At 39.5% G+C, this 25189-nt stretch overlaps 1 protein-coding gene across 6 annotated transcripts; it reads left to right on the top strand.

Annotated features, from left to right (window-relative positions):
- Positions 1–1719: 1719 nt before the first annotated feature.
- On the top strand, positions 1720–23372 carry DCP2 (decapping mRNA 2). 6 transcript variants are annotated; one of them, XM_027878019.1, is made up of 12 exons: positions 1720–1860; positions 6381–6532; positions 8215–8342; positions 8726–8824; positions 11562–11714; positions 13245–13357; positions 13460–13567; positions 14051–14152; positions 14304–14430; positions 14979–15086; positions 16768–16819; positions 17367–23372. In XM_027878019.1, exons 1-12 carry the CDS (start codon positions 1808–1810, stop codon positions 17531–17533), a joined length of 1362 nt encoding a protein of 453 aa, XP_027733820.1. In that variant the 5' UTR covers positions 1720–1807; the 3' UTR covers positions 17534–23372. The 6 variants fall into 6 exon arrangements, with proteins under 6 accessions (XP_027733820.1, XP_027733821.1, XP_027733822.1 ...); XM_027878020.1 differs by having other exon boundaries at positions 1721–1860; positions 17370–23372; XM_027878024.1 differs by lacking the exons at positions 1720–1860; positions 6381–6532 and adding exons at positions 2382–2433; positions 7322–7378 and having other exon boundaries at positions 8248–8342.
- Positions 23373–25189: the final 1817 nt, after the last annotated feature.

Below are 25189 nucleotides of genomic sequence, written 5' to 3'. Positions count from 1 at the left end.
TCGGGGTAGCTGAACACCTGCCTGGTCTCAGGAAGCAGTGAATTAATTCCTTGGTTTGCTTTCCTGTGTGCATAGATTTTGCTTTCCCTACGGTTTAACGGGCACTTGGTAGAAAATTTAACCTTTATCTCAACCCACGAGTTTTCTCATTTCCCTGATTCTCTTCCCGAGCCCGCTGAGGGGAACGACCGTCAGAGGGAGCTCAGGCACTTGGGCGACGAAGGGGCGGGGTAAGCACAGGAGGAGGAACGCATTAAATACCCGCTTTTAATTGGAATCAGAGGGTGCAGTGGCAGCAGCAGCCGCCCGGAGAGAGCGGCGATACCCTCTGCCGGCAGGGAGGCTCCTCCGGGCATGCCACCCGGAGCCCGTTTTGTTTCACAGAATTAGAGGATGGTGAGGGTTGGAAGGGACCTCTGGGAATCACCCACTCCAAGCCCCTGCCAAGGCAGGACCACCTGGAGCAGGTGACAAAGGACGTATCCAGGTGGGTTTGGAATGCCTCCAGAGAGGGGGACTCCAGGCATTCCCTGGGCAGCCCGTTCCATGCTCTGCCACCCTCAATGTAAAGAAGTTCTCCCTCATGTTGAGGTGGAATTCTTGTGGTTTAGCTTACGGCCTTTGCACCTCATCCTGTCTTTGGGCACCAATGAAGAGAGCCTGGCTCTATCCTCTGACATCCGCATTTGAGATATTTATATGCATTAATGAGAGCCCCTCTTAGTCTTCCCCTCTCCAGGTTAAACAGCCCCATCTCCTGCATTTCTCCTCATCAGAGAGAAGCTCCAGATCCCTCATCATCTTTGTTACCCTCCACTGGACCGTCTCCAGGAGTTCCTAGACCCCCTGGTCCTGAGGAGACCAGAACTGGACACAGCACTCCAGATGTGCCTCACTAGGGCTGACTACAAGGGGAGGATCCTCGACCTTGGCCATATCCACTACCCCCTATCCTGTTGTTCCCTAACCTTCTATTTCCTAATCCTCTATTCCATACCCTTCTATTCTCTATCCCTTCAAATCTTCATTCGCGAAGCCCAGCCATGATGATTCTCTATCCCTCTATGCCCTATCCCTCTATTCCCTAGCCCTCTATTTCCTATCTCGCTATCCTTCTGTCCCCTAGCCTGCTACTCCCTATCACTGTATTCCCTAACCTGCTATCCCCTGTCTTGCTATCTCCTATCCCTTTATTCCCTAGTCCTCTATCCCCTGTCCCTTTATTCCCTAGTCCTCTATCCCCTATCCCTTTATTCCCTACCCTTCTGTCTCCTATGCCACTATCCCCATCCCTCTATCCACTATCCTTCTATCCCCTCTCCCTCTGTTCCCTATCCCTCTACCCCCTATCCTGCTGCTCTCTATCCCTGTATTCCCTAACCCACTATCTCCTACCCTTCTATTCCCTATTCCTCTCTCCCCTATCCCTCTATTCCCTACCTGCTGTTCGCTATCCCTCTATTCCCTATCCCTGTATTCCCTATCCCTCTATCCCCTACCTCTCTATCCCTGTATTCCATACCGTTCTATTTCCATTCCTCTGTTTCGCGTCCCCCGCTCGCGGCGCAACCGGCGCGCACACAGCGGCCCCGCCCCCCTGGGGCGCCCATTGGCCGCCCGCGATCACCTGAGCGCTGCGGTCGGCCCCGAGCGCTCCGCCCCATTGGCCGCCGCTCCGCCGGTGCCGCGCGGTGATTGGCCGGGGCCGCTGTCGTTCCACCGTCTCCCCCCCTTCCCAGCGTGGCCCCGCCCCCGCCGCGTCCCTGCGTTCTGGGCTCCGCCGCTTCGGGATGAGCCGCGATTCCCCATGGAGACCAAACGGGCCGACATCCCCAGCAGCGTCCTGGACGACCTATGCAGGTGCGGTCGTGCGCGCGGGGGGCGCTTCCGGGGCTTGTGGAGCCGGTGTTCCTGGAGGACACGGTGGACGCCTTTCCCCGGGCGGCTCCCCCGGCGGGGCGGGGGGCCCGAGATGTTTGGGATACTCGGGATGCTCGGAGCGCCGCGGGGGTGCGGGGCGAGGCGCTGGAAGGGGCGGCTCGGGCCGTCCCCCAGCGGCCGGGAAGCGGAAGGAAGGGGCTCTCCCCGCTCCCCCCGTGCCCGAGGCTCCGCCTTCCCGAGGGGATCTGTCCTGGGAGGGCGGGAAGGCTGCCCGCGGCACCCCCCGGACCCGAGTGGCGGGCTGGGAGCCGGTAGTGCGGGGTAAGTGGCAGAACATTGTCTGGGGGGTATTGCTGCGGTGCCGGGGCGGAGGAGGTGAAGCTGCGGGGGTGAAGCGGAGCCAGGAGCGGGGTTTGGGGTGAGGCGGTGGGCATGGAATGGGGGGCACCCGCCACTCCGGGATCCGTTTGGAATGGCTGGCAGGGAGTCCCTCCAGCTCGTTTACCTCTGCAGGAATGGGATGTGCCAGCGGAGGAAAAGGAATACCCGTCGGTCTGGAATTGCCCTCTCCCGCTTGTCGGTACTTTCAGGGTGGAATAGTCACCTTGTTCTCAGGGCTTTGCTCTTGAATTTTCATTAATCGTGGGTTCTCTTTTCTCAGAAAGACTACCCTCTTGTAGTCTTAAGCTCTGATCGTTTGTGGATTGGCCTTTCAGACTTTTAGTTTATCCATCATCCCCAAGAATGTGATGCCCCAGACTGGATCTGGTATTTGGCACGAAATCATCAGAGACCCTTCCTGAAGTATTTACATACAAGAGGGAAGGAGCCCTTTGGTGGTCTAGAGGTTAAGGACGCGGCGCTGTCACCGCCGAGGCCCGGGTTCGATTCCCGGTCGGGGCCACTTCCCGAGCAGATGGAGCTCGTTAACCCTGTAAGGCAACCCATCTACGTCCTGAGGACCTCGCTGCCACCGTCCAAGCTCGCTTGGCCCCGGCACACGAACCTTAGGATTAAAGGGTGGGCTCAGTTCCACGCACACTGTGTCTCACCTAAAAAAAAAAATCCAGTGCGCAGGCTGGAAGGTGTAAAGACCTTCCGCGGTTCTTCGTTCGCAAAGACTGGCCATTACATTATATTTTTACATACAAGAGGGAAAGGTTACTAGAGACAAAGGATAGTCCACTTACTGTAATTACTGGTTTCAAATGAGTGAAAATGTTTAGGAGCAAGAATACCACAGGAAGGTAGAACTGCTCTGCTCAGTGTTGTTTTCCACGTGTCTAATGCAAGAGTCAGAGTTTGTGATATGCAAGTAAATCTTAAATTCTCTAGTTCTTTCTTTAAATTCTCTCTCTGACCTCTGAACCATGTTTGTGTTTTCATTGCGTCTTCTTTAGGTTCCTTGCACAGAGATGGAACATGCCTTTTAGATCCCTCCCACTATGAAGTGGCGTTTGAGACTTTTCAGAAAATCCAGAGAGGAATTATAATGTTTACAAGACTGATACAGCCTCTTAGTGTCACTAGTGTAATAAAGTATTTGGATTTTACATTGTGATAGGGTCAGTCCTACTGTCTTACTGTGTTTCTTTGAGCTGCTGTCATCTTCTAGCTTTGAAATGGTGTTTTGTCTTATAATTGTATGAGTGTAGTCAAGTGGTTGTCTAGAAATGAGTTATAAAAATAGCTGTAATTTCCCACATTCTCTATATATGATATTAGTGGAAATTTTGGCAGAAAGAGCCAAGCAATTTTTCCTACTCAGTTACTGAGTATTGTTAACTAACACATCACAAGTACCCCTGTAATTTTTATGTCACATTGTCTTATTGCTGCTGAATTGTTTTTTGCTGAATAAAGAAATGGAAGTGCAGAGATTTAATTTAGGTTTTGGGGCCTCTTGATACTTTCTCTTATAAACAAGTGCTGTTGCTCTGTCATATGATTTCAGGACTGTGGTTGGTTAATCTTGCTTAGTAGCCAGAGGTACACCCAGCCATTCACTCCCTCTCTTCAATAAGATGAGGGAGAAGACAGGGTAGAAAGCTTGTGTCTCAGGATGAGACAGGAATATTGCTTGCCAGTTACCACCATGGCTACAGAGTGGACAGCTTCTCTGCCACGGAACACCTCCTCTCCCTCTTCTCCAAATTCAGTGTTTGCACTGCTGTTTCATGCTCCTTTTTTTTCCTTCCTTTGCCCGTCTGGCATTTTTGTCCTTTCCTAAGTACACTTCCAGCATCCTGGTCGCTGCCTTCAGCTGTGCCCCTCAGCGTGTGCCTCAGTGCAGCACCTGGGCACCTGCACCCAGTACAATCTGGAGATGCCTGTTGTTACCACTTCAGTCACTCCACATAACTTAAAAGTTAACTTTTTGATTAATAAGTAGCATTTTAATTGGCTTTGCCCTTGTTCCTCTAAGCCTAATGCTTGGCACATTCTTATTCCTCTTTGGTACTGCTATATGTTGAATCTTTAGATTTAAGTCCATCTGCAGTAGCATGAGTTAAAATAGACTTTTTAACATTTTTTTTACATTTTGTTTTACATTTTATCTACAGAAGCCTTGTATGTAAGGGTGTTTTCTCAGCACTCAAAATGGAGCCTTCAGAAGAAATGAGCAGTTGGGGGTGGTATTGCCAGTTGAAAATTGGGAAGTGCGAAAATACAGTTGTTGAAGTGAATACGGTTATTTTTGTAAGAAAGAATCATAGACTGGTTTGGGTTGAAAGAGACCTTAGAGATGATCTAGTCCCAAGCTCCCTATTGTGAGCAGGGACACCTTCCAGGTCAGGTTGCTCAGGGCCCTTTCCAACCTGACCTTGAACACTTCCAGGAATGGGACATCCCAAACTTCTCTGAACAACCTGTTCCAGTGTCTCACCACCCTAATAGTAAAGAATTTTTTCATAATGTCTGAACCTGACCTCTTTAAAGCCACTCCCTTTTGTCCTGTCACTCTATGCCTTTTTACAAAGCCCCTCTCCATGTTTCTTATAGCCCCTCTCTAGGTAATTGAAGGTGCTATAATGTCTCCCTAGAACCTTCTCCTCTCCAGACTGAACAACCTCAACTCTCAGCCTGACTTTTTAGGAAAAGTGTCCCACTCCTCTGATCATCTTCATGGTTCTCCTCTGGACTCACTCCAGCAGGTCCCCATCCTCCCTGTGTTGGGACCACAGAGCTGCACACAGCTCTGCAGGTGGGGTCTCAAAAGAGCAGAGTGGAGGGGGAGAGTTCCCTCCCTCAGCCTGCTACCTATTCTGCTTTTGATCCAAAGAACTGTCTGTGAGCACACATGGCCAGCTCAGGTCCAGATTCTCACCACCAACACCCCTTAGTCCTTTTTCCCACGGGCTTCTCTCCATCCAGGCTGTATTTATGCTTGGGATTATCCTGACCTAGCTGCAGGACCTTGCACTTGGCCCTATTGAACTTTGTGAGGTTCACACAGGCTCTTTCAGGCCTATAATGTTCTTTAATGCTGTCTGTTCAAGGACCTTTTATAGTGTGAAAATGGAATAGTAAGGAAGTTCAGAAATCCAAGGACACAAACCCATAAGGGAGTTGGTGGTGAGAACCAAACTTTGCCACTGACTGATAAGGGGGTGTGGGAATGTTCTTTCCAGCAACTTTATCTCAGTAGGGGGAAATCAGAATAAAAAAATATACAGGCACACACCTAAGAAAACGGAAGTGGAGACAGCAACGGTGTCAGGTGTGTGCCTGCACGAGTGACCTTCTGCCTCTTTGACCACAGTGCAAATTTTGACATCCTGTAACAATTTATACCTGTCAGATTTTAAGTAAAGATGTCTTAAATATTTCCAGCTCTAGCAATGATTCGCACTTCTGGAATTTAGCTGGTGGCACTCAGGAGTTGAATGTAAAAGATCTCTGTCAGATGATTTAAGTTCAATGGAGTGTATGACCTCCAATTTCTAAGAAGAAGGTTGTAGTTTCAATACAAATAAACAAACTGTATTTGTGAGTGTCTGGGGTAAAGCATAACGTGACTTGAAAAAGAAACCAATTGTCCATGTTCTGTTTCAGACTGAGGAAATTAGTAGGATTGTATTGAATTTTAAAATCTAAATAAATTAGTAAAACTTCTGTTCTGAAAAAATGTGTTGAAATCTCTTATCAGAGTTTGGAGATGTTCCTTACTAGACTTGTAAAAGTGCTTTCATTTCTGTAGTAGGGGCATTTATGCATGTTGTCCTCACCCTCCCTGTTTTCACAACAGTTAATTTACTTAGTTTATTGTAATTGGTGTTTCTGAAAGAACATCATAATCCATCTTCCTTCTTGACTTCAGAAGTTGTATTTTACTTTGTGAAAACATTTTGCTGTCCCTACGGAACAACAGGCGGATTTGTTGGTCTGTTGGTATCTGCTAATGGATCAGGAATTCTACTATTGCAATGTGGTTTTGTTGTTAGCTTCATTTAAATCAGTATTTTTGGCTAATCTTACTCTTCTTTCTTTTCTGGCAGCCGATTTATTTTGCACATTCCAAGTGAAGAGAGAGACAATGCAATCAGAGTGTGTTTTCAGATTGAACTGGCCCATTGGTTTTATTTGGATTTCTACATGCAAAACACACCAGGATTACCTCAGTGTGGGATAAGAGACTTTGCTAAAGCTGATATCCTTTTTATTACTGTGATTGTTTTCTGTCTCAGTGGTAAAGTGTGAACTGAATGTTGTTAACAATGTTTCATAGAAGAAAATCATCGGTTCATGTGTTGGTGATTAAAAGTTAGTATTACTAGGTATGTGATCTCACCTGTTCATTGCTTCCATAATTTTGTAGCACCCAAAAGAGATATCTCTCAGACTGCTAAGAACCAGTTTCTAATTTTTGAGGATTTTTCCTCATAGTTGCACTTTGGCATGCCAGGTAGATTTTCAGTAATGAGCTGTTGGAGCTCTTCAAATTGAACTCCTTGGTTTAATTGATTTTAAGTAAATAGCAACACAGATGTTAACGTAGCTGAAGGTGGTATGTGCTCTCCCATGGGCAGTGGTTTGTATTTTTTGGAAGTTTCTTTTCATAGGGGAGAGGATGCATCTTTACTGAATTCATGTGGTTGTTCCCTGCTTTTTTCATTGCTTGCAGTGGCTGCTGGAATGTACACTATTTAGAAATTATAGAAAAGTTTGTGGCTTTCATCTAGCAAGGGCTTTAGTTTTAATGTTTTTGCATATGTTTTTCATATGGGTTTTGGAATATTGCTTTTGACTTTCAGGATAATATGTATGGTTTCACTACATAACTTACTTATCTGTTTGATAGTATAGATTTACTTTGAAACACCGAAGCTTTTATTTTGACAACAAACTGTAAAAATATGGTCATATTCTGTTGGCTGATATTATGCAGTTACTTTTTAATAATTTTATGCATGTTTTTAATTATTAACATATTTTTCAGACCAACAAAATTCTTCTACTAATTTCTGCACTATAAGCAGTGCAGAAAAAACACAGTGTATGAGATGTTATGTGTTCCTTATATCTGCCTCTTTCTAGCTCACATTTGCCAGAAATATTAATTCTGCTGCGGTGTCATATTTCTAAGTACTCTCCTTTTTTATCAGTATTATAATATTTTTATAGTAGTAATCACATATATAATATGTAACATTAATACTTCTATTAAGGACTTGTAGATCTGCTCTCAACATTTTAGAGTTTAATATAAACATTGTTCATGTTTTCTCTGCATGAGTTTTGGTGAAGTACATTAGAATTCAGATTTCTGTAATTTGATGCCATTACAATTTTTTTTTTTTTTTTTTTTGCATAGTAAATACTGAAGTACAGATTCTGTACCATAATCCTAACAAATGATTGTGGGAAAAGATTATCCCCACTTATTTCAAGCACAAGATTTTTGTCTGTCTTGCTCACTTCAAAATGAAGAAAATGTGCTTAAGAGTAATATATATTCAGAATAACTGTTGTGTGGATACTAATCTTTTTTAAATTAGAGGAGACTGTCCTTCAAACAAGCATCCTTGTGTCATCTTTTCTCCTTTTATCTATGTATGTATGTATGTATGTATGTATGTATGTATCTATGTATCTATCTATCTATCTATATCTATCTATCTATCTGTTTTGGCTTGCATTGGAATTGTCAAATTACTTGATGTTTTCTGGCTGTGTTTAGTACTGAATTATTCATAATAGTTTTTCTTTACTTCCTAGAGAATATATCTTAAAAGCACTTAGGGGAGGGAATGTGTTTATTCTAAGTTTTGAGTCTTTGTGTGATTTGGAACCGGATGCTAAACATTTATCTTCCTTAGCATCTTGCTGTACTCTTCAATCACTGCCCTTTTTTACTGCCTCAAGGTGAAGATGTACAGAAGGTTTTAGATGAGTGGAAAGAATACAAAATGGGAGTACCAACCTATGGTGCAATTATTCTTGATGAGACACTTGAAAACGTGAGTCTGGAAATGGTTGTGAGGCACTAGAGGGAAGGGTGGCATATGCTGGCAGAAGTAATTTTTTGGTTGTTTGCGTTTTTCTTCTAGAGAAATTTAGATTCATTGTCAGTTTTACAAAGATCTGACAGTTACTTAATGCTATTAACTCTGTACAGAAATATGTGAGACAGTAAACACACTTCTGCTGGTATTCCTTCTCTTTTTTAATTCTGAGTTCCAGAATCCCTTAAAAAATTTTCTCAGTTCATGCTAAAACACAACGAACCCAATGAGTTCATTTTCTCAGGCTAAAGTATCCTTTTGGAGAAGCAGGGGGTGGTGGAGGGAAATTTCTGAGAACAACGGTGTGTTTGACATTTGCATTCCATTGTATTTTGTAGGTTCTTTTGGTTCAGGGCTATTTAGCAAAGTCTGGCTGGGGATTTCCAAAAGGCAAAGTAAATAAAGAAGAGGCTCCTCATGACTGTGCCGCTAGAGAGGTAAGATATATATAATTCCTTTAAATTTAAGGTAAAGAAGTGAAATCTTGCTGAGATCAGGATATATGTGTTAGATGAGAAAATATTTTACTTAGGAATCCTTTATTGCAATCAAGTAAATAAATATTCCTGCAGTCATCTTCTGCTGTACTTTTTGGTGCTTTTCTGAGTTCCAGACTGATAATCAGGGTTGAGGTTTTGTGTTTCAAATTGGTTTTCACTAATGTGCTAAGTGAATTGAGTACTATTTTTAAGATTCTCTGCTGAGCTGTGAATTTACTTCTAAGTATTATTTGTGTTGCTGGGGAAATCTTACGTCCTCGTGGCTTTTGGAATATAAATTTCAAGGGTTACCATAACTGTAAAAAGGTAAAAGGATGGGAATTTAGCCTGTGTACACTGGGCTGCGTAAACAGGATAAGGAGTTAAGTTGGATATTGTAGAATTTTATGTAAAAATTGTGAAGAACTTTGCTTTTCTATTTTTCAGTGATGCAGGAACAAGAATCAATGTATGTGGCAAGTAAAATCTGAAAAATAAAATAATCTGTGGTATTTATTACTCTTGGAGACCTAGATATGTAGTGAAACTGCATATTAAAATTGCCCTGTAAAAGAATATTACTGGTACAAACTCAGTGTTTATTTGTCATAATACATCCAGAGTTTTTGAGAGAGAACATTAAGGTGAGGGAAAGTATTATTATGCATTTAGTGTTCTTTACAGTTGGACTGAATCAGTATCTAGGAAATTATGGATTTTTCTTGTTCTAAATATATGTGTCAAAGAGGGACTAGGCATAACTGCTTCAGGAAGGAGTGACACAAAGTATGTCTTCCTCTTTACTTCAAGTTATGCTAGCAAAAGCAATAAAATGGGTGCAGTTATATTGGGAAAAAAAAATCTTTTGGTAGTATTTTTCATTTGAAAAATTGATTTAGATGTCACTGGTGAACAGCATTGTTGCACCTGTGACCTTCCTTCCATTAAGTTTGATTGCCCCTGTGGATAAACTGACATATTCTTCAAGGCTTATGTGTGGCCAGGAATAAGGATGTCTATAATATCTGAAGTAAATCTTTTAACTGCTTTCACTGAAGTCAGCACATATGTAAAACCATAACCTGCACCTGTGTGAGATCTGATTGAAGAGGTCTTCACTTTTCAGTGCCTACGCAGTTCAGTAGTATTTCAAAAGTTGATAAGAACTAAACCATACTAAATAGATGATTCTCTTGTTAAAAGAAGTTTTTCAATGAATTCACTTATATCATCTAGAAATATCATTTAGGAAGGGAAAATAGTGGTGTTGGAAGTAAGAGTAAGTATAGAGAAAAAGTCTGTCTTAATTGAAACAGAGTGTGGTAAGTTTTTTTGTTTGTTTTTCCTCAAAATTTTGGCGTTCTTCATGTAGTTAGATGGGAAGATGGCTTGCTTTTTGTTTTTGTGTAAGAGGGGAAGGGAGTGCTAATTTAAAGAGTTAACTGATCAATTATTTGCTTTGTATTAAATGCTTCTTGTCTTTTTCTTATTTGTCCTTACTATTCTCTGCATTATCAAAAATGGAACTTAGAAACATTTTGCTGATACCAATATTTAAATTGGTATTTTCCATAACATATTTTTAGTATTGTCTGCTATTCTCGTTTTATATGGAGTTATCTGGATGGGGGTTGAGAAGAGGTTTTACTGAAGTTCCTGTTCCTATTTTTAATTCTAAACCTACTTTTTTAAAAGTTCAACTGAGGACTTTCTGCCTCTGGACTGTTGACAGTGGGGCTTAGCAGCCCTGGAGTTAATACCCAATTCTATGAGTGCGTGTTCACATGCGTATTCCACTGTCTGGGCAGAAACATTTTGCATGGTGGTATCAATCCTGCATGTTTTCTGAGTAGTTGTGTGTCCTGTGGAGATTTTGAAGACAAAGAAGTTTCTAAAAATGAGTATTTTGTTAGAAAGCTTAGAGACATGATCTGATTTAAGCTGTCAGGTGTGTTTGAAATTATTCTTTTTGTATTATAAATGTTGTCTAAAGTAACTATTTTGAGTAAGGCTTTGAGCAACATGATCTGAAAAATGTGCCTGCCTGAGGCAGGGGGTTGGACTAGATGATCTTTTAAGGCCCCTTGAAACTATTCTGTGAATCTATGATCCTTCACTACAAGGCCGTAAAATACTGAAACAAGATGTTCTTTCAAAATATCATTGTCTTTCTAATAATCTCGTGATTACTAGACACATTTTTTTCTTTTCTTTTTTATTTCTTTTTTTTTTCCTTTAGAGGAACTGACCATGCAGGATTATATACTGGCGGTAAAAGGTTCTTAAAGCAGAAGGATTGTGAAAAAGAGGAAAAATCGAGGTGCAAGTAAACCTAGACAGAATTTGAAGATGTCTTTACTTCCCAAATACTAGTTTTTGTTGTGAATAGGATTTCCATGCATCCAGCAGCATGGAGTAGTAGCCAGAGAACTCCCCATAAATATTAATAAATTGCTATATGAAGATGTAATACAGTTGTTTCAACTTTCATTCCAGGTCTACTGTCTTAGAGAAATATGAAGCACATAGGATCTTACATATTTTTTCTATTTTTGAGCGCACATCTTTGTGCAAAGGCTTGTTTTTTCCAGCGCATTTCATGGATATATGCGAAAACCAGTCATTCCTTCCCTTATGATAATAGGTTGTGAAATTCTGAATACATACACACTAATTTCATTTATGTGCTTTTCAGGTGTTTGAAGAAACTGGCTTTGACATAAAAGATTATATCTGCAAAGAAGACTACATTGAGCTGCGAATTAATGATCAGTTAGCACGGCTGTACATCATTCCAGGAGTTCCCAAGAACACAAAATTCAACCCCAAAACTAGAAGGGAAATTCGGGTATGTGTTATCCCTTTTTAATCTGTAGGAACCTCATGGAACTTGATTTTTAAAGCCAACAGCCTGTAAAGTAATTAAACTGCCAAGCACAATGAATACCTAAAATACTAGATGCCAGTGGCATCTCTGCACTGTCGAGTCATGACAGCTTCTTGCAGTTAAACTGCAAAGACTGATACCTGACCATTTGTCTAATATCTCCATTCATCATGAGAACAACATCAGAGCATGCTGTCAAACTATAATTCTCCCCTTCTTTTCTTGTACGTGGTATATGTGTTAATCATTTCATATTATTCCTGTAACTATATGTTCTCAAGGTGTAATATGAGAAGGAGAAAATAAGAATTATGTTTTCTCTTTCATAGCTAATACTGTCCATATTTAAGGAAGAGTATATTTTAGGAGGAGGTTGGTAAGGGGACAAAAAATGAGAACTGTTTTGGATGGTTTGTATACCTTAAGGCCTTTAAAACATATTGTGAAAGGAAAAGGCAAAGGTTCGGATAGTAGATTTGCTGGAAACTTTGGTCCAGTATCTATAACCTTTGAAGTTGGAATATTTTTGTTGCATGGCAATTCAGTTTAAAACAGCTCTCCCTACAATTCCGTGTGGATGATTCCACTGAACAGGGCGTCCATCTTTTTAAATAGGAAAAAGAACTTGCAGTTAATTGGACAGGACTTAATTTCTTGCATAGAGACCTTTTTTCAAAAACAAAGATGAAATGTGAGGGTTTTTCAAAAAATACAGTGAATATCACCCTTTGTGGAACAGTGATCATCTGTGTGGGAATGATGAAGAGGTCTTGTAAAGGTAGGGTTTTGAAGTGTTGTCTTCACCTGATCTAATACAACTGGGCATGTTGTTTTTGTATTCCCTGTAGAAACACACAGAAAATTTGTTCAGTTTGTAACTTATTTTCATAACATGCATCTTATCTGGACCTGGGGTTTTGGGGTTAGATTCTGCAATAGGAAGTCACTTGTGGGTTCTTCTACTGTAAGTCAGACTGTAGTCAAAATTTCTGATTTCCTTCCCCAGTGTGCAAAGTATACAGTTTTAATAGTTAAAACTGTAGTGTATAAAGTGTAACACAGATCCTATCCTTTACCAATGCATTTTTCTTTTATAACAAAACCTGAAACTTACTCCCAAAGTAAATACCTTTTTTTGTGATAATTTTTGAACTAGTAGGTGTTCTAGAATTGATGGCATTTTAAGTAAAAATAGTAAGAATGTTCTAAATTCTCTCACACAGAATTTAGTTGCTGATTAATGCCTTTCATAATTTAGGTGTGATGTCTTGCAATGAGTGTGTGCTGTAACATCTGCTACTCTGTAGTGGCAATCAGAAGAATGACCCCATTGTTAATTAACCTTTTGTGGAAAACGCTGTTATAGCCCATTAATTTAAGTCTTCTGTGGTAATTTTGTAATTAAGGGAAATAGTTGTGGCTGATACACATTTGTAACATTCTGTAAGGCTACAATAGCATGTATTTTTATTTTATTTCTTCCTTTTCTAGAATATTGAGTGGTTTTCCATTGACAAATTACCGTGCCACAGAAATGACATGACCCCGAAGTCCAAGCTGGGTTTGGCACCTAACAAATTTTTTATGGCAATTCCCTTCATCAGGTATGTTTGAAATGAAGCAAGTGCTAGGTCAGGGTCTTTCAGACAACTTTAATTCTTTGGATTTGTTTTAGTAAGTAGATCTTGTTGTACTCTTGCTCCCAGACCATTGAGGGAATGGATTTCCCGAAGGAATGGAGATTCCTCGGATAGTGACAATGGTTTTTCATCTGCAGGGAGCACATCCTGTAAGCCCAACTTGGAAAAAGCTAGGTAAGAACCAGGTCAGTTTAACACCTCTATATCCTTTCTATAAAACATTGGTCATACAGAGCTGCTTGTCCTTTCTCCTAAGAATTCATGTTCCTGTAATAGAATGGGTTAATAAAAAAAAAAAAATGCAGGCTTACGTCCTAGGTCTGTTAATAGGATGAGAACTTTAATTAATGTTGTTATGCACAGGTGTCAAAACTGAGGTGATTTCTTGAGTCTCGTTTATGGGAATCAAAAAAACCCAGAAGCTAAAACAAGTTTCACTGTTTCAAGTTCAATGCTTTTGGCACTTCCACAGCGGAAAAAATAGGACTTTCTAAACTAGAACTGTAAAGTACTGTCAGAAGTAGCTATCTAGACAAAAGCTGTGGGCATCAGAAGAGGAGCAGGTGCTGCTAGCTTTAGATTCAGCTGAGTGAAAAGTGGTAGAGCAAACTTTAAAACCTCTAGTCCCTAAGAGAAAGCTCCAATAATTTATGTCAGGTCAGCACTAATACCGAGAACAGCAGGACAAATGCTAATGTGGACCTGGCCTATTGTCTATGGAGAACACAGGTTTTCTACCAGCAGGCAAAATAAAGTTGGGTAAGTGCAGTGAGCATTAGTAGTTTCCATACTAGGTTACTTAAACTTGTCTTCCAGATTGTTCTCAAAAATCAGAAAATTCTTCTATGTTTGTCTTCTGCTATCAGTGAGTGTGAAGTTGTGTTGTAAACTCTTTGTTCTCCTGTACTAGATCCAAACTTCGCTGTAGTCAGCAGGTGTTTACAGATGGCTTTTCAGGAGAGCAGTGTACCCACAAACCAAAACAGCCACAGAAGCCATATAATAATCCTGAGGTGTCTGAAGTTCTGAAAATAAAGGTAGGTTGTTTCTTAGGCAAACATGCATCTGGACTATTTAAAACAGATGTCTTTGTTCATAAGGGTTCCTCTCTAGGATGAACTTAGTGAATTTTACCACTGCAAAATGCAAAAACGGAAACATAGGATGGGGGAGATACTCTTGGAAATTCTCACATTAGAGGTAGTGGGTATCAGGTACTAGTTGCGTTGTTTCAGGTGTAGATAGTAATTACTACTTGCTTTTTTGGTGTCTTATGTGCACTGTTTTGAAGTATTTTGGGTACCCCTAGTACATATGGGTGCATGGGAACTCACTGAACTAAATTTATTGTCTAATAATTCTCTTAATAGTGCAAGAGAGACTGAGTAACTGCTGATGACTCTGTAACTTGAGCGTATGTTTGGTTAATTTCAGTGTGCTTCAGTTTGTCTACAAAAGAAACTCTTTACATGTTTTGAAGTTATTTGGAGGGAAGTTGTAGCTAGTAATTATGAAGTGTCAGTGCAAAGATATTCAATGGTGCCATTTAAACCCTTTTCTCTCTTCACTTTGGACTTATTGGCAGAATCAGAGCTTGAGGAACAATGGTAGAAAGCAAAATCAAGACACTTCTAGCCAAAAGAAGCGAACAAATGGAGTCCACAGTCAAGCAGTTAAGCAAAACCATACCTTGGTAAGAAATGTGCAGTAGCTGTCTTGTTAATGCCAGTAATGCCTCACAGACCTCCAGGGCAATGTCCTGCTGAAAGAATATGGAGTGCATATCTATCAAAAGTGTATTTGATATGTATTTGTAGGTATATGACATTTCTTACCTTGTGTGCATATACATCTGTAGACAGGCATACTAAATTTCAAAGTTTGCATTTGGAAGTAATTTTAGCTGTTGGAAATACGTCAATTTTTTCAGTACACAATCCTGCAGCTTTCCAGGTTCCTGTCATGCCTACTGTAGTGTATAGTAATAACTCAATGTAGTACGTGTCTTAATTATTCATGTATGATGTATTGTAAGCATCATGGGGTTTTGCTATGCAACACTTAGATAGAAAGGAGTAATGCATATGCTTATTATTTCCCCTCACTCTAGCAAAAATGTTGAGATGCATGCTTGGCTTGGACGCCAGAATCTCATATAATTTTTTAATCATAGAGTAGAACTACAGCAGTTTGTAAATTCCAGTATGGTATTCTTGGCTTGTTACTTTCCCCTTTCCCTTACTAACTGTATTTTCCCCCACAGTTCTACTGGCTGGGAGGAGGCTCACTGACCTGTACTTCCTTATTTTAATAGAATATGTTTTTGATGTCCTGTTCTTTATGGCTCTTCAGTTCTACTTTGTTGTGTCTTGTGCAGCAGTGAGCCCCAGTTCTCCATGCAGCTCAGCTGGCTTGTCCAGGCTTTAGTTTTTCTTATTTACAGGCTGTAAGCTAAATTATTCCCATTCTGGCTTGTGGTTATTGCTCTATTATTCACGTAAACATACAGAAACTGTAAACTCTTATCCTGTAAAATTCTCACTGTAGCAAGAAATGAGTAACTGTGTTTGAGTCTGAGAGTAGAATGAAAAGTCAAAGAATTTACTGCCCATACATATTTGTATGGATATTAAAAAACTGCCACGGTAACCTGTAGGATCTTCATGGAAACAAGTGGAACTCTTAATACTCTGTAGTTACTTGATAGGCTCTTTACTTTTCTAAATACTTTGCATTTCTAGTTCATTTGCATTTTCATGATTGTCAGTCTTATAAATTTTAAATATTTTGTGTCCCAGTGATAATGTTCTGATACAATTTAAGGCCAGGGACCTCTTCATTCACACAGAGTGCAAAGGGCCATGATTTTTTTTCCTGTATTTGTGTACTTACAGCAGCATACCTGGGGCTAAAACAACTCTTCCCTGAGAGGGAAGTTCTAAGTTTGTGTCTCTAAAGCATGTTAATTTAGTTGGCAGTAGCAGCGTGTTTGCAAATACATTCCTGTAGCTTTTTTGGAGACAAGCCAGTTGAAGAGTGGACTTGTGCGTGTGCACAACATCATGTGCAAGACCCTTTCATCTTAAAAGTTAGAAAGCACTCAAAATTTTCCCCCAAAGACCTGCATTTTAAAAATGGTTTGTTGGCTGTTAAAAAGGTTTCATGGTTCTGAAGACTTGTAGCATTGAAACATGAATGCTAAAGTAACATGGCAGAATTCATGCTGAGTTAAATGTAAAATAATTCACACACAAGGAGGTGTGTCAAAGCAAATATATCCAGTTTGCCATTTAGCTGATGTTTAAACTATACCCCTAAGAATAGAATGCTGTCTCTTTGTTGAGTGAGTAATGTGTGGTTGTTCTCTTAACCAGAAATGTGAAAAAAAGCTTAATCCAAGAAGACTGCAAGATAACTTTGACACAGGCAAGTGGTTGTTTTTGTTTTGGTTTGGTTTTTAAATGAAAAATACAGTGTTTCATGTTGATTTTGCAGTTCTTCTTCTTAATTATTAAGACTATCTGATTATACCACGAGTAAAAAGTAACTGAAAGCGGATTTAGGAAAATAGCATCTAAATCAATGGAATGCTGGTAATTGAGTATTGGTTCAAGGTTTTCAGTCCTCCTAGTAATAAGCTGCAGGAGAGTGCACACAGTTCTTTACTTACTGCTCAGAAAATAGTGTCATATGTCTTTCCTCCTTATTAAAAAGTGACTTGTGAACACTATTATGTGGGTAAAACTGGCCAGTGAAAGTGTTCTTCGATTGCAGTCACTTTTAAGACTTATTCTAGCCACTATATATCTTGTAAATGTTGTTTGAGTTATCATATTCTGTTTTTGACCAAAGATGCAGGTTTTGATATAAATATTGGTTGAATATAAGTTTGAGGTATGGCTTTGTATTGTTATTGACATCTTTATTGATAACTACCTGTTTAAAATTTGTTTCATTTTTTTTTCTCTTTAAGCAGAAGCAGCATATGAGATGTGTTGCTCCAGTGAAGACCCACTGCCAGAACACATAGAGGGACATTCTATGGCATGCAATGGCCATTACAAATTTGCTTTCTCATCAAGAGCTTTCTTGAGTTTCAAGTTTGACCATGATGCCATAATGAAAAGTTTTGACCTCTGACAGCAAACTTAATAGGAATAAATCAGACTTGCCTGTTGCAACTGAGGGGTTTTCTTATCCAGCCTTACTCTTTCTCAGGAGTTTTTTTGTTTTGTTTTGTTCATTTGTTTTTAAATGCAATGCAGGGACTGACTGGTGGTTTGGAAGGGTTTGTTCTCTTTGCGATATGGGAGTGGCATAGTCAAGTGTTGCACTTTAAATGCAGTATAGCCTTTGTCCACAAAAGTACCTTTCCAATGTTCAGTTCATGTGTTCCTAGCTGTGCATTAGAGGGCATTCATTTAACTTGTGTTTCATTTTTGGTGGTTTTCTTTTAATTTTTTTTATTTTAAGTTTCTGTGTGTTTTGTAGAATGTCATTGACTTTTTTTTTTTTTTAACTGTTGAAGTATACCAGCTTGCTGAACTTCTAACTGCTCAGATGTAAATTATTGGACTTTAGTCATTATTTTGTAGTAAATTGCAATATTATGCAGTGGCAATGAAACTAATTCTCAGAGGACTCCTCTGTCCTAGTGATTTTGAAACCAAGTTGCACATTTCAAACCTAGCCTCAGCCTGTCATCGTTTCTCTGTACTGATGCTTGCTCAAAATACCTTCTCTCCTTTACTCTGATAGTTTCTGTTGGCTGGCAATTACTAGTACTTGGAGTCAAATCTATAACATGTTGACTTCTTGTACCTACTCTTCCTTGGTCTTCAGTAATCATACACAAACTGGGTAGAAGTTAGCCCTTCAAAGTGTCCAGCTCTTGTGCACTGTCCCCAGCTTTGTGAGAAGAAGTTACAAAGTTCTGCGTTACCCTAGTTGCGGCTGCTTTCAAAAGAAGAAAAGCTGAAACTTTGTCTGTGAGAGGTTACTTGTGTAGAATTTATACTGAATGTAAATAAGCCTCTGTAGATCTTGCTGAGGAGGAGGGCAGGTGCATGGATAATAGAGGCATTGTGTGACACTGAACAGCTTAATCAGGCTTCCAATAACTATTTCAAGCGTGTTCAGTATTGTATTCTGTGCTGTTGTCCTCAGATCTCTTGTGTAGTGTATCTGCTCTGTATATATCCAGTAGTATTGAATTGCACTTGCAGTTAGCATTTAAATGATCTGGCTTCAGTCAATTTCAGCTACAGTGCTTTCTTGGGAAAAACATCAGAGATGGGGTGGGAGTGGAGGGGAGGAACAAAAAAACAGTGAGAGTTGAGGTGATGAACTGTTAACATCATCTTCAAGTTAATGGATTTTGAGCACGTGCTTTGCAATTGATAGAAATGCACTGAAATAATCTGTCACAGCAGCTTGTCATAGCAAGCATGTCCCAGATTTAAGAATGGACTTTTCTCTAGAATAGAGGTGATTTATTGGTAACTTCATAGGTTGAATGAACTACACCCTTGTAGTGTATGCTCATGCACTGAGTTTTTATGCAACTCATGCATCATCCAAAACCAAAATCCTGGTCTTCCTTCAACCACCCTACTTCACCTACCCTACCTGATCTGTTACCTAGTGCTTTTCCTCAGAAATAGCTTTAGAACTTTCTCCTGGTTTATTCACCTGCCCTAGCACCAGGTGATTTGGAACTCTAATGCTGTAATAATTTTGGCCATGTTTGTGCTCAACTTCTGTGTCAGTCAATAGGAGAAAGGGACTACAGCATTTCCTCCTTCTAGAGGACAAGAATTCTGAGGGCCTTGTTTTTCAAAACCAAATTGTGAAATAGCTCAATCTAGCTTTGACTCACATTTGTGTTTTGTTTGTTTTGTTTTGTTTTAAAGTATCCAAAGGCCGTTCAAAGCAGTAAATGATACAGAACAGTAATTGAGAAGGTGTGATAATGCTGGAGGAGGTTATGTTATTCAGCTTCAGGTGAAAACTGATCTTTAGATACTCCTTTAGTGCTTCTTTAGATGATTTCCCAGCAAAAGTGCCTTTACTCATGGTGAGGCAGAAGTTTGTATTCATATCCTGAGGCTGCTACTGCCTGTGGAGTTGACAGGACTCTCCTATGGCATAATTAAATACCTGGCTGTGGAAATCTTTTTATAAATAAGTTGAGTTTTCAGATAAATTAGTTATAGTTCATTTAATGCTCTGTGAAATAATGGGGATGTTGATGAACAGTGAACTTGGAGCATCTGTCGTGTTTGGGAAATTCTGTCCCAGACAAGAGGAAGTCTTCAAAATAATGGAAGCATGTCCTATGAGTAGGAGATGCTGGCTGCCCTCTGTTTACTGTGTCATTTTTTTTTCTAAGTGAAAGGTTGGTTCACTATAAGAGACACTGGTTGCTTCCTTAAGCAACCCAAAGTGGGGCCTATACATGTCATGATTTTAGTAAATCTAGCCTTAATGTGAGTTGCAAATAAATGTGATAAATATGCAATAACTTACTTCTTTGTATAAGGGTACTGTTTCTTGTAGTAGCATTGCTTTCTGCTTTCTCAGTAAGTTTTCTAAAACTGCGTAAGTGTGGAGGCATGCGATCTACCCCATGGGTTCCACCATGCCCTGCACTGTGAACATTTTGTTTACTTTCTTTGTGTTATTTCACCATCCTTTTATAATCGTATTTCTAAGTTTAGAAGTACTGTTTACATTATCTTCCGTAAAACAGTGAAGAAATAGCAAGTGAGATCTAGGCTTTAGTTCTGTGAGTTTTTACTTTATGGGAGCCAGACACAGAGAAACAAGTAACTGTTTGCATTCAGACTCAAGAGCTGGTATGAAGATACTTGAAAAACAGATAAGTCAGTTTGAGAATGCTTGTGTGTAAGGGGTTATTAAGATTATGAATGGTCAGTCAGTGTTCTTGAAACTAAAGAACTTGTGAAATAAACAAACTTTTAACAAACAAACCTACCGATGTGTGGTGCTGGGAATCTAGTATTACTTTGCAGTTTCCTAGTACTACATGAACTTCCTGCTTTAGCATGAGGTTTTTACCATCTCTCCTTCACAGAATGCTCTGTACTTTGACCTCAGACTGAAGAGTGTCCTGCCCATTTGAGTGACATATGTTCTGTGCTGAAATGCTACTAACTTCAACTCCTTGATGTACATCCATCATCCAGCTTTTGGAAGTAGCTGTGTCTTACATGGTTTGAAGTCTGGCAGCAGTGGTTATGGGAAGAAGAGGGGAAATAGCTTTATTTATTGCACAATCAAAGTAATTTTTTTTAACGCAATGTAAATTCTTTAGACCAAATTTCCATATAGTTTCTAATAAAATTTTGGGCCTATTCTCTGTTCCAGGCTTCTGTGCTGTGCTCCAACCTTCCTGAATTAATTTGGTGATTTGAGAACAATACACTGTGTTTTACCTTGTTCTACCTGTGGCCATTACAGATGTAACCGTTCTTTTGAAAATAAGGCAGGCTTTGGGTCTGACTATTTCTAACATACTTGGTCTCAGATTGCAGTTTCAAATAAGTTATTTTTTCCAGCCTTTACTTGCTGTAGTAGATTTGCTTTTGCACTCATGTCATTCTGGTGTGAAGAGCAAGAGTCTACATTAAAAATCCAAGCTCTGATATCCTGTGGTGCAAGACAGCACTGCTGCTCCATGGGTGACTGGCTACCCAGATGTGGGGTCAGTGGGCTGCTTAATCCTCAGATACCTGGGGTTTTTTTTATAAATTCTGAGCAACAGGTTTTTCTTCCAGATGTAAAGTCAGGTGCCTTCGTGTTTTAAGTTAGAAGGTTATACTCTTAAATATGCTAGGAAGCTCATAATTATTGAGAATTGGTAGAATAGTCTCCTTGATGATTTAATTTCTGTAAATAAACCAATTTTAATTCTTGCACTGTAAATGTTAAATAATCTGGTGCTTATACATGACTTCATAATTTCAAATTGTTTTTGTTATTACAGTATTTTAGCTTTTGAAACAACCAAAATTATTTAAGATATGGTAAATTTCTACAAACTGAAGGTGCTTTTACAGTAAATTAGACTTGGAAATGTCACTATTCTTCCATAATACGTTTTTGTTCTTATGCATTTATAGCAATAGTGTAGTTCAAGAATGAAAGTAGGCTAAATGCTAGTATTTGCACTGTTCCTAATCTTGTATGTAAGCACTGATAGATACTGTAGGATTTGTGCTGTGTGTGCATTTCATTTTCTCATATAGGTTATGAACTTAAAAGGAAGACTACATAGCTAACAATTACAATGGCAATATTCAAGGTCATAAGAGATTCCAGATTAGAAGTAGTACTTTAAAATTAAATGCTTGGGTTTTAACTTGTATTTTCATTGAAAATATTAAGTGAGACTTAACTTTTTATACAGATTCAGCTTTACAGAAGCCCTTATCTTTAAGCTCTGAGATGCTTCTGGGAAGTCAAAGTGTCTTCAAGTCCTCTTTCAGTTCTTGCAGGAAAAAAAAGAAAGCTTTCTTTTAAGTAATTACTAACATTTCACAGAATACAGAATGTTTAAATTGGAATAGACCTAAGAATTTTACTGAAAATGGAGTATTTTGTCATTTTTAAGCATTTATACTGTTGATCAGAAGAACTGGCTTCTTGTTTCCAGTATGGGTTACAGTTCAGTGCCTTTAGGAAAATGATTACAGCTCATGGAGCATTAATCATTTTTAAAAAAGGCATTTGTAGCTTTTTAAGAATACAGATCCACTTAAGAATACAACACACTTCCTGCTGTGAGAAAAAAAACTTGGCAATTATTTTTAAGCATGTTTGATCAAAATTACTGAACTATGGAAATTAACCATTTGTATCTTACTGGTTGGGTACATAGTTTTGTTATGCAGAAAAAATATGCAAAACTGCATGATCAAGAGCTCTCAGCAAATACTTCTCATGCCTATACTTGCAACAGGATCCTTCAGTAAGGATGTCTGCAAGGCACTGCAGTATGTGGAAGTTGTGCTTCATCCCTGAGGAGCAGTTTAGCTGCATTTGCAAGGCACTTTTAAAATTAAAAAGTGAAACAAGACTCTGTAGAAGAAGGTGGGGGCTTGTCCATTACTTCTGGTGTAATAATGCAGGATCCCGGTGACTTGGGTATTGTTTCCAAAAAGTAACATTTTTCAGGGCAGCATTGCATGCCTGGCAGAAAACAGGGAGACAGTGTTTTATTATATGGCTCATGCATGAAGGGTTATGTCTTCCTCCTCTTTGTTTAAAGCTCAAGAACTTGATTGTTTTCCTCACTTGTATGTAAATGGCACATCAGTGCTAATTAAGTAGAAAGTATGTACAGCTAATAGGGTTAAAATCATTACAGATTTTATTAAATTTCCATTATGTTCTTTTGAAGAAAGTTTGCATTAGTCAACCCTTCAATTGTATTAAGTAAAATCTGTAACTACCTGTAACATCTGCTGTACTAATGATTGTGATTTTGTTATGAATTGATTCAAAAACTGAAGCACACCATTTAAGAGACTATGACTAAGTTGACATTTTCTTCTATATTTTCTCTGTAAAATTAAATCACTTTATAAATAAACTTACTGAAGTATGAATATAAGGACTGCGGGTCATTGTGAAACGTAAAGCCTGTGCTGCTGGTAGAGGTTATTCTTTCACTGCAGAAAGGTGAAAGATTTAGGTGTTGTCTTAAGCCAATCAGCAGCAGTGATTATACATAATACCAGGAAAAGAAGTATTATTTTTTAAGGTCAGTTGCAAATGTGGATGAGGAGCCCATTCAACACAATGGAAAGAAAAAGAAAATAAAAAGGTGTTGGATGTACTGAAGAAAGGAAGTATGTGAGTTTCAGTCAGTGCTTTTAGAGTATTTATGAAAGATGGAGGTTTTCGGGTTGGTTTTTTTTTGGTCTATATAACTTATTAAAAGAACTGGATGTGTGGAAACAGTTTCACATGTGCCCTTTTGTTTCTGTAGAGTGTTCATTGAAGCTGTAGAGGTTTTGGGGAAGTACTAATACGTCACAAACTTTTCATGGCTCTGTAACGGGAATTTTCCTGACAATGTCACACCACATCTCCCTCAGTAACTTACCTTGGAGATGAGGTACCTCTGTGTCTAGAATACTTGTAGGTAGCCCTATTCAACAATAAGATGACAAGTTATGGTAAAACATCTCCAAAGGCAAAGAAACAGCATTAGAAATTTATTCAGAATATAAGAACATTTGTAAAATAAGTATTATAAATGCCTCTGTATAAATAAATGCAGTTTTTACAATTCTATATCAAATAAACACAAAATAGCTATTTTACAGCTGCTAGGAAACTAAAAAGTAGCAACACATTTAAAGCTAATTCAGTATGGTGAAAAATTTATAAAGTTACAATGTATGGTGCAATATTAAAAGAGGAAAAATCCTATTAGAACCAGTAGAACAATACTGACATGAATGCAAACTTAGTCACATGTGCTTTGCAATAGCTAACAGTACATTCAAGCTGGTGAAGATGTACACATATACTTCGAAAAAAAAAGTAATTTTTTTTTTTTTTCCTGAACACACTGTGAAATACAAAGTTTCGTGCACTCTGGGTACATAGAAAAGCAAAAAGTCATGAATGGATTTTAATTTTTGTTGGCAAGAACCACCTATATTTCTTGTTTTGTCAGTGTATTATTTCTGCAGTGTTAGAAGAGTTTAGTTGCTGTGGCTCAAGGCACATTGCACACTCGTGTTTTGTGTGCTGGTATTTCAGAGTTGCATGAACAGAGTTTTAAAATTTTTTGGCTTTTTTTCTCAGGCTTGGTGCCATTGTAATGGCTACACTGGAACTACAGCAAATTATTAATATTGAAGAGTTTTCACACTACACTAAACCTTTTACGATTTACCTGTTGATCTTTTCCAGCATGCCAACAAATCAATCAGTAGCTGCTTGCCTGGGCAAACTAAACTGGTGCTCTGGCAAACTGTGGCTGCTGCTGAGGCTGTGTGGTATCAGTGATTCTTTTTCATCTACAAACCCTCTGGGAAAAAAATGGCTTATGTTTACTGATTTATAATTCATTCTAAAGCACTTTCAGAGCACAGTTGGCAGGGAAGGTACACAGTAAACACAGTGAAATGGCATCAGCAAATCTTGAGGCCTAAAAAAAGCACCGAGGGATGGCTGCAGCTTTTTATGCCTCTAAACCCAGGTGCCTGTTCAGCCCTCAGAGGACAGGACTGAGAGGGAACCTCATCAGTGTCTGTCAGTGGATGTCGGAGGTGTCAGAGGATGGATCAGGCTCTGCTTGGGGGTGCTAAGCAATGAGACGAGGCAACAGGCAGAAATTGATCCTGAATATGAGGAACAAATTCTTTTCTGAGCAGGTTACTGAGCACTGGAACAGGCTGAGCAGAGAGGTTACGGAGTCTCCCTCAGTGGAGATATTCCAGAACCATCTGGATGCAATGCTGAGTAACCTGCTCCAGGAAACCTGGCTTGAGCAGACTCTACCAGTGGTCCCTTCCAACCATTCTGTATTGCTGTGGGTTTTATTCTTTCTTAATTTGTACCTATAATTTAAATTCAAGTGGTACAAAGAAATTATTTTAAGAGAATAAATTCTTTACTGTGAGTGTGGTGAGGCACTGGAACAGGCTGCCCAGAGAAGCTGCGGATGTTCCATCCCTGGAAGTGTTCAAGGTCAGTTTGAATGGGGCTTGAAGCAACCTGGTGTTGAGGGAGGTCTCCCTGCCCACAGCAGGGTGG

This window comes from Empidonax traillii, unplaced genomic scaffold (genome assembly GCF_003031625.1).
Source record: "Empidonax traillii isolate 1590-97213 ecotype Southwest subspecies unplaced genomic scaffold, ASM303162v1 scaffold37:size1818073, whole genome shotgun sequence".
In the NCBI taxonomy this organism is placed as follows: Eukaryota; Metazoa; Chordata; class Aves; order Passeriformes; family Tyrannidae; genus Empidonax; species Empidonax traillii.
The sequence above is the reverse complement of the archived record's forward strand: the minus strand, read 5'-3'. Positions and strand labels throughout refer to the sequence as shown.

What these genes read in the sequence shown, in the direction of transcription:
- DCP2 (XM_027878019.1), top strand. Translation starts at nt 1,808, where the DNA reads ATGGAGACCAAACGGGCCGACATCCCCAGCAGCGTCCTGGACGACCTA. An exon ending in ATGACTGTGCCGCTAGAGAG is followed by an intron (nt 8,825 to 11,561) that starts GTAAGATATATA and finishes TGTGCTTTTCAG; the next exon opens with GTGTTTGAAGAAACTGGCTT. An exon ending in AAACTAGAAGGGAAATTCGG is followed by an intron (nt 11,715 to 13,244) that starts GTATGTGTTATC and finishes TTCCTTTTCTAG; the next exon opens with AATATTGAGTGGTTTTCCAT.